We start from the raw sequence: 9,886 nt of genomic DNA on the forward strand, positions 1-9,886 counted from the left end.
AGTGTGATGCAGGCTGCATCTGCTGCTCTCTCTGAATGTCTCTCTCTCTCTCCCCCCCCCCCCTCTCTGTCCCACTCTCTCTGCTCCCTGGCTTCGCTGGTTGCCCTCCCGTCCTCCCACTGGCCAATCACAGCCCTGCTTCCTTATTCAGCATGGCTCCGCCCCACACATCCCCTCGCTGTCTCTTGTTGATGGTGCAATTTGCCCAAGAGGCTCATGGGACACAAGTACACAGCAAAAAATAGCTTTCGTGATGAGGCAGTTCATCTGGAGGGTAATCATAATTGTTTTTGGGGTTTTTTTTGTAAATAAGTGAGATGATTATGAAAGAAGAGGAAATCAGGCGATGCTTTCTGTTTTTGTTTGTTTTTTAACCTGACATCGGCAGAATTTTTAAGTGATTTTAATTGACAGACCTTTTGTTCTTATACTCACTCGTATCTGAACGGTGGAGTATACATTTTCACATGAGGATTTTAGTCATTTATAGTGGTTTGAATTGGAAGGAAATGAGTGAAAGGCAGAGGAAAGTCAGAACTCGTGTCAGCTGGTAAAGACAGTAGGTTGAGAGAATGAGGGTGAGTACGGGAGGGTTGATCGGGGAGTGGAGAGTTAAACCAGCCTAAAGGTAGAAGATAATGGATGTAACCTTTATCTAAAACAAAGGCTGTACACCGAGTTCAACACAGGGCCATTAGTGTGCTCACTCATGCTGAACACAGCACAGCGCTCACAACAGTCAGACGTCTTTCTGCTTCGTGGATATACGTTTTATACAAATGTAGCATTCAAAGCTCATTGATCTTTAAACCACAAGTTAGTTTCAGAAACTCGTTTTGTGAGAACAGATGCTCATGTCAGGAAGGTGTTGGGGCTTCACCGTGCGGCTGAAACCAAGGAAGAGGCCTGCGTTGCATTTCAAAAGCCTAAAGAGGTTTAACCGCGCCAACCCCCATCAGCCGTCAAATTCTCACCTGTGTGAGATTTGGGTCAAACCAAACACTGGTGTCTCATTGGACGAGGGCCACAGGAAGTCCCCGTCACACGGCCGTGATGTCACCAAGGCTATATAAATCACTGCTCACCGTGACTCTGGCCGTTCATGTGACTCAGGTTGCTGAAAGGTGTAGCGACGTTGATGCTTTAAAAAAATATCCTAGGTTATAGTCTTTACTTAGGTTATAGGTTATCCTAGGTTATAGTCTTTACTTAGGTTATAGGTTATCCTAGGTTATAGTCTTTACTCAGGTTATAGGTTATCCTAGGTTATAGTCTTTACTTAGGTTATAGGTTATCCTAGGTTATAGTCTTTACTCAGGTTATAGGTTATCCTAGGTTATAGTCTTTACTCAGGTTATAGGTTATCCTAGGTTATAGTCTTTACTTAGGTTATAGGTTATCCTAGGTTATAGTCTTTACTTAGGTTATAGGTTATCCTAGGTTATAGTCTTTACTTAGGTTATAGGTTATCCTAGGTTATAGTCTTTACTTAGGTTATAGGTTATCCTGGGTTATAGTCTTTACTTAGGTTATAGGTTATCCTAGGTTATAGTCTTTACTCAGGTTATAGGTTATCCTAGGTTATAGTCTTTACTTCGCTGGATGAATTCAAGTCGACATTTGCCAGTTGTAGACGGGAGAAAGTCCCATAACTTAACTTTCCCCCAAAAATGTATTCCCACTGTCATACGGAAGATTTGTTTGCCGCGTAGCTCGCCAAACCAGTGGCGCTCCGGTCCCCGAATACAGATAGAAACACGTTAACCCTCACGAAGCAATCTCCAGTAAGAGGCTGTTGTCTGGGCAGAGATGGGTCGTAGTGTGTTTGTAGCCTTGTTTGGTTTTGTTAAGCTTTAACTGTACTTTTACAGTGCTATTGTGTATTTTACAGAGAGCCAAGTCCCGCTAAGTGTTGTATAAAATAACTGTTGTGCTTGTTGTTGCTGTGATAGTGTTGTTCCACGCTGCTGTGCTTTCTTGTGTTTGTTGTTTGTTTTGCAGTTGAATGTCTGTCATCCTCTTTCCCTCTCTCTGCATGCGGCAGGCTGCCGGGGCGTCAGCGCAGAGTGCTGCTGAGCCTACAGCCCCATCCGATGGCCGCTCTTGCACACTGCACTTCTTCAGCTTGACCTCTGTTGCTGCAGTGTGCTTCACCGTTTCTCCACCGCTCCGCCTTTGTGGGCACATTTGTGATGTTTGGTTTTCCACTGGGCTGAAGCCTGATACAGAACAGGCTCAGAATAGACTCGTATTGATCCGTGATGGCTGGCTGGGGAAGGGGCAATGGAAAGCAACGGCTTCGCCAAATGGCCATTTTAACAGGGGAATTAATAATTAACTGAACCCAGAAAGCAAAGACCTAGAATTGTAGAAAACCTGTGAAACGTAAAATATTGATGAATTAATACAAGCTTTAACCTTTAAGCAACTTATATTTCATGATATGGAAGTGCTGTCAGTGTTTCCGAGGTCTCCGATTCGACTTCTATAACAACACACATAACTCAAATTAGAGCTTGAATTGAGTGGCGTTGTCTTTAACAAAGCTACAGGAGGGGATTCATTTCTCTTCAGAACAAAAAGTCTTTGTTGGTGTTTCCGTCCCAGTTAACGGCATTATTGAGTCACAAAGGCAAAGCCTAATCTTCACGAGTCGCTTCATTGTGTTCAATTATTTCTCCATCGCTCTCCAGCTGAGTAAGTGAGCGTCCACAGACACCGGAGGCAAAATTTAATTCCTGTTCAATGCAGGCGTGACAGTGTGTTCATGCGCTCGTCTCCCTGCCTTGCGGCCTCAGCATGGTTACCATGAGAACAGCGTTACTGGTGACATCACTGCAGCAGTGTGACATCATTGCTGGATGGTGACTCATACTCTTGGCTCACTGTCGTGTGTGTGTGTGTGTGTGTGTGTGTGTGTGTGTGTGTGTGTGTGTGTGTGTGTGTGTGTGTGTGTGTGTGTGTGTGTGTGTGTGTGTGTGTGTGTGTGTGTGTGTGTGTGTGTGTGTGTGTGTAAGTAAATGCGTGAAGATGCGATCATAGGAAGCACTCGGGCCAAGGCGAGACGACAACAACTCTCGACATCCATGTGTTTTATTCTATGTAACAAAAATAATTACATTGTCTTTGTTCTAGGAGCTTAACAATATTGAAAACAAAAAAAGAGAACAAAAGCAAAATCATCAGACTGTACGAATATACATTTACATGAACATCATAGAGAAATGTTGAATAATAGATTTATATTGCACAACCGAGCACATATGACCCCCCTGTCAAAATAAAAGATATTCACGTGTCATAACAGCTCTGAGTACTAATGTACTGCATCACTTCATGTTTAACTCCACGTCACACAACCACAGCAATCCTATTTCAGTTCAATCCCATCTTTGGCACATTAAATCCAAGGAGTAAATATTGAATTTAGTCTAAGTCGTTTTGAATTGGATATTGCGTGAAAACAACAACGGCAGATGCGAAAGCAATCAAAACAACAAAACAAAAGTACACTTGTGTGTGCAGCCTCGGAGAGGAAAGCCAAAGTGGCTCCCTCGCTCTGAACCAGCGCTAATGAGGACGGACAGAAGCTAATCAGCAGAGTGTGGAGATCATCACACGGCGAAGCCACTTTGGGAGCCGATCTGTTCTAATCAAACAACGTGAGACAGTCTGATGAACCAAGTCCAGGGGCGTTTCTAGGATTCAAAGAAAGGGGGGGCTAAGCCCCAAGGGGAGTGGCATGTTTGCGCGCGCAGGCCGCGGCAATTTAGTTTGGGACAAAACAAAAACAATTTTTTTTTAAACGTTTTAAGCCCAAGAGTGCCCCAAATTGGGCACTGGTACCGTTAATGCCAAATTATTTTGGGGGGGGGGCTGAAGAACATTTTAGGGGGGCTTCAGCCTAACGACGCCCTTGACCAAGTCTATGGCGATAACATTGTGAGTCAAAACACGATACTTTATGGGTGACAATATTCGTGCACTGCAAACAATTTGCGAGACGTTCATTCTAGTTGTGTCAAGCTTAAGCTTGTCTTTGTTTTTCTTTTAAAGAAGCGCAAAAAACATTTGCCAGTTAAAAAGCACCCATGTGGTGAATTTTCAAGCTGTTCTCAGGCGGCAAATAACGCAGCTTGGTCAGCGACGCTGTTTTGACGTACGTGTGCGACACGCCCATAGAGAGGTGAAGCCCCGCCCCCTTCGGTTGAACAACGTGGGATCTTATTTCGGAAAAAAATATGTACGGAAGTCAAGGGCGAGAGACAAATCATCCCGTTTGAATGGTGCCATGTATTACATGATGTTTGTCAATTTCAAAGATATTTTTGTCAAGAAAATGTGATAAACGATGTAAATAGAAAGGCGACACACCCAAACACCTCTGTGAAGCTACGATGCACCAACGACGGGTCCTGCTCCTTCTTTCACTGGATACAAACACATCAGGTGAGAGAACTGAACATTTGCGCGTGAAATTACATATATTAAAAATGTAAAGATGAATTTATCTGACTCAAACTGAAACACAAGACTGAAAGGACTAATGAGGTTGTTTGCATCACGTAACAACGTTGTCAGTTTTGATCTTTGATGCTCTCTATCATAAACAGAAAGGAGCTGAACATTAAGATTGACACTGTGACAGTATCCAGCAAACGAAGCGACGCGTCTCTTATTGGAGACGGTACAAACCGAACACCAGCGGACCACAAAAAGCAAGTGCAGGTGTGGGTAATAATACTCAGTGCTTCGGTGTGACACACACACTTTTTAACAAAGTTAGACGAAACTTCAGGCATCTCTTGTTACACAAATTATACAAATACAAAAGACATGGCCGCAAACGTGTCCCGACATACAGCACGCACTGAGCTTTAACAATCACTCACAGTTATTACTCAGGCTCATGCTCTCACACACACACACACACACACACACACACACACACACACACACACACAGCCGTGTCATCGTATGACGTTAGATCTAAGCTCGTGGGACATTTACATATTATGTTTGTTTATATTCATAAATACGATTACACTCGGATTGTCCATGTACATTGAGTTGTGTCATTACATTACAGAGGAGGCTTCTTCTTTAGCGTCAGGGAGGGAGCATGTTCATTGGCTGGGTGGGAGGGAGGAGATGAATCTGATTGGCTGACAGGAGGGAAGTCATATGTCTGACGCAACGGTCTGACCCAATGAGTCTGAACTATTAATACAAGGCTCGTGGGATTCAGTAAAACAGTTGTTGAAGAGTTGTTCCTCACTCAGGTGACTGACCTGGAAGTCAATAGCAACTAATTCTAACTGTAGGCTGGTCAATTGTTCACAAACTAACTTCTGTCTGATTCTCTGAGCGCTGATTATCTTTTTTTGAACTAATTTCCCCTTCGAACCTTTCAATGACCTAATAATGTCGATCATCACCATTTCTAAGGAAAGTTGGTCTCTCCTACGTTCTGCAAACTGAAAGTCTGCAGCCAACACTGTATTTACTTCTGTGAATATGCAGTTAGCTTTCAGGAGTGACGTAACACCAACAATAACCAGCAGTGATAACAACAGCTTGAAACTTAATCAGGAATATGCTTCCTAGTACGGACGCCTAAACCACGATTTAAAAATCATAAAAGTGATGTTCGTTTGTGAAGATTATCTTGCTGAAGTATCATACATTTGTGTTTTGCACAGAGTTTATTTTCTGCAATAATTTTCAATGTACAGATAGTATTACATGCTCTAGTTATATGTCATCATTTACATGCACACACACACACACACACACACACACACACACACACAGAGCACCCAAGGCTTCCTCTTCAACCTTTTGCTCTTTTTCAAATAGATTTTTTAGATCTGAGCTGAGTTCAGCAAAGTTGCTCTCCCTCCACCTATCAAAGCGCTTCCTCTGACATTTAGGGAGGAAGAAGACAAAAAGGGGGGAGAGCAGGACCGAGAGGAAGAGGGGAGACGTCCACATCAGCTTTTCATGTGAAACAATATTGAATCGCGGAGGCAGGTTTGGCCTTTCCGAGAAAACCATTTCTGATTTCTGTTACTGCCCCCCCCCCCCCCCCCCCCCCGCTCCACGTTGTTCGAGTGGCTCCTACGGGAGATCAGGTTTAATATGTTTCTTTATGTTTTCCCTTTTTCTGGTTCTGCTTAAATGTCACGTAAACATGTTAATTAAATATTTACCAAAACTAATACGAACTTGTTTTTTTCTTTCTTTTTTCTGTTTTTTGTTCATTAATAATCTGTGATGTACAACAACAAATGAATTCAATCCAATGATGAAACAACTCAAACGAACAAGTTATCGCATTGTTATAAAATCGTTTTGGTCGTCGTTCATGAGACCGGTTGCATCGCTGATACATTAAAGGAATCGAAAACATTTGATCAATCAGCTTCTTACATCGAGCGTTTGAGTTCTGCATCAACACGATGATTTGTCCACGTTTTGGTGATTTCAGCAGAGACATTGCTGCCGTTTCGTCATTGGCTTTTGGATCATTGCAGAGAATGAGCTGTGCGGCAAACAATTATTTCTTTCACGCCTTTGTTCAGCAAGATGATCTTCACAAATGAACACTTTTATGATTAGTGAAGAGTAAATGTGAGAGTAAAAACCTAACGTTAGCCACTTGTTAGCAACCGCCTCTTTGAAGACGCTTCACAAAATTCAAGAGTGGGTAATTACTGACATATTTTATGTCGTGGAACAAAACCATAAAATCTCTTAAGCTTGCGTTAACCACAGACCTTATTTCAAGCACCTAACCAAAAAAAACATGAAAAACCCAAAGACTTTGAGAACTGAAAGTGCAACAATGCTGACACAGTCCTGGTGAAGCAGGTTAGCTGAGAATTTGGATGTTGAACTCTGAATAAATAAGAACTCACGATGTTATTTTCCAAACTTGAACCTTGATTTTAGCCGATTCAGTAGTAAAAAGTATGTAAAGAAATGCTTAAGATGAAGTTTTATGGGGCTTTAAAGCCGCAGTGTGTAATGTTTACAGATGTCTGACTTTGGTTTCTCCAAGTGTTATAATTGGGGATAGAAATGCACTCCACGGAAAACAACACATCAGCAAAAACTAATGGCAGCAGAAACGTGAAGATAATCACATTAAAATCTACACGCAGGCTTTAACTACGACAAGCTGATGCAGTGATTTCATGTAATTCGTCTTCTTAATTTAACAATTATTACAAACGATTAGTAATGTGAAGTTAAATGTCAACTGTTCATTTCCTGTTGAACTGGCATTAAAATAAAGCTAATCCCAAAGAGAGCCATGAAGAGAACATTCAGCGAAGGGGCCGGCTCTACTCTAACCTAATTACATGGCCTTTGTATGAAAAGAATGTCATTATTTTGATAAGATATTGATTTCGGCGCAGCCAGAAGCCACTGAGCAGCACATCAGTATGCCTCACCATGCTGCTGGTGTGGGCAGACACCGGGCTGTCGTCTCTTCTTCAGCCGCCATGCGACTGGTTGTGGACTTGGCTGTTGATGGATTAAGTGAACGCAAACACAGACACAAGCAGAGAGGCCAGTTTGATCTGGCTTCACAAAGTGTATTTTTCGCCCGTGAAATGTCCACACACACATACTCACAAACATGTGGGCACCGTAACACACACACACACACACACACACACACACACACACACACACACACACACACAAAGCCTCTGGTCATTTACATAATTCTCTCTCTGTCAACAAACCATTTTTAACTCTAGCTGGACCGTGTGGACCAAACAACAGGCCCTTTGTTGGTTTAATGCCATTCTTTTTTTAAACTATCCCATGGTGCACTGCATCCAAACACCAGCTGTGTTTCCACATTAGCATCTGGTTACACTGGAGTGAGACATTAACCGAATTGTTCAACGTTTTGGAAAATATGTTTATTTGCTTTTTTGACAAGCGTTTGATGAGAAGGTCGACACCACTCTCATATTGTTCCACTAAATATGAAGCTGGAGCCAGGAAACTTTAGGAGAATTTAGCTTAGCATAGCATAACGACTGGAAACGGGACAAAAAGTTAGCCACGCTCTTAAAGAAAAACCCAAAGTGTAAAAACGACAAGTTGTAGTTTCACCCGGGGTTCAAAGCCGGGGAGCGTTTTCTGACCATTGAAATCTATGGTGACTTGCAATTCAATCTTTTTAAGATCTTGGCCAACCATTCAGTGGGGAGAAATAAGATGAACGTGCACGTCTTCTAAAAAGACGGTGAACCTTTGCACCTGCAGTATATTGTAACACAGTGTGAAAACCCTCCAAGGAGAAAAACTAGAACGGAGCTGAGGGAATGTCCTCTTTTCACAGATCATCAGATCGGATTAGTTAAGACACCCAGCTAGACCGAAGCAGAGGTGCTGCACGAGCGTACTGCACGGCGGGACGGCCTACAGGAAAAGAATGGCATCAATCAGAGGTCCACTGCGTCACCACTGCTGTCATCACTGCTTCAAAACAAAAATAAAGCTTCCCTACCTCCTCCCAAAACTGGAACCCTCCCTTTCCTCCCGAGCCCCCTCTGTTCTCTCATCCTCCTTCCTTCTCTTGTTTCAGTTCAACTCTTCCCCTCCCCTCCCTCCCTCTGTTTCTCCACCCATCCCTCGCTCTACTTCTGCATGTCACACTGCAGCAGTAGGACGATGGAGGGGTCGGACTTGGCGGCCTCTTTGAACTCTTCCAGGGAGATCTCATCGTTGTGGTCCTTGTCCATCTTGGAGAAGATCTTGTCCACGCGCTGCTGCGGGGTCAGCCCGTCCTCGTTCATACGCATCATGATCACAGTGCCGACCATCTTGTAGATGGCCTGCAGAGAGGGGGGGACGGGGAGGACGAAAGTGAGACATTGTCTTCAAACACATTCCAGATAAGAACCAGTAAAACCTCACAATCTGATTCCTTAATAAAAGGACACTTGCTCCCTCCTCACGAGCACATACCTCGATGATCTCCAGCATCTCCATGCGTGTGATCTTTCCATCCCCGTCCAGATCATACATGTTGAAGGCCCAGTTGAGTTTCTGCTCAAAGCTTCCCCTGGAGGTGATGGACAAGGCGCAGATGAACTCCCTGAAGTCGATCGTGCCGTCACCGTTCTTGTCAAATGTCCGAAATGCATGCTGGGCGAACTTTGAGGCATCACCATATGGGAAAAACTGGAGAGTAAAGAAAAATAAGGTGACAGTTACATTGTGCTTCATGAAAGATCCAAACTGTGCAAAGACCCCAGCCCTACTTGTGACTTCATGCCTCTCTTCATGCCTCTCTGCTGCCCTCACCTTAACATAGAGCTGCTGAAACTCGTCCAGGTTGAGGATGCCAGAGGGACAGTCTTTGAGGAAGCCTTTGTACCACTGCTTCAGCTCCACTTCGTTGAATTCGGTGCTCTTGGTCAGGTCGTCCAGAACCTCCGGAGCCAGCTTGCTGTTGTGTTTCCCCATGATGCTTCACCTCTCTGAGAGAGAGAGAGAGAGAGAGAGAGAGAGAGGTGAGGATGTGCCAGACAAAACACAGCAACAGCAGTGATGCCCCTGTGTTGTTGCTACAGCACAGGTCTTGTAAGGTGAGCTATTTGTTTGTAATGTCGTCAGTCAAAGGTAGATGAGGGTGCTTTGCTTTGGTTGGGGCAGTGCTCTCCTTTTGTCAAACATGACATTTTAGTCGCTAAGCTTTAGATATCTCGTTACATATCTTGAGGATTGCTTTTCTGACCCTGAAGGATAACATCCGTGTGCCCCAAGGTTCCACACTAGACCCTTTCCTGTTTGGGGTCCAGACATGCATTTAGTTTTTACTGAAGTTCAAACACAAATGTAGCAGATGATGCAGCTT

General features: G+C 43.6%; 1 protein-coding gene across 2 annotated transcripts; it reads right to left on the reverse strand.

The window, feature by feature from the left end:
- Positions 1–8,663: 8,663 nt before the first annotated feature.
- Positions 8,664–9,495, reverse strand: LOC306791248 (visinin-like protein 1; the record flags this gene model as incomplete). 2 transcript variants are annotated; one of them, XM_079287883.1, is made up of 3 exons in its annotated part: positions 8,664–8,861; positions 8,995–9,210; positions 9,334–9,495. In XM_079287883.1, 3 exons carry the CDS (start codon positions 9,493–9,495, stop codon positions 8,664–8,666), a joined length of 576 nt encoding a protein of 191 aa, XP_079144009.1. The 2 variants fall into 2 exon arrangements, with proteins under 2 accessions (XP_079144009.1, XP_079144010.1); XM_079287884.1 differs by lacking the exon at positions 8,995–9,210.
- Between the last annotated feature and the right edge of the window lie 391 nt (positions 9,496–9,886).

Source organism: Melanostigma gelatinosum (assembly GCF_949748355.1).
Source record: "Melanostigma gelatinosum genome assembly, chromosome: 17".
Lineage (NCBI taxonomy): Eukaryota > Metazoa > Chordata > Actinopteri > Perciformes > Zoarcidae > Melanostigma > Melanostigma gelatinosum.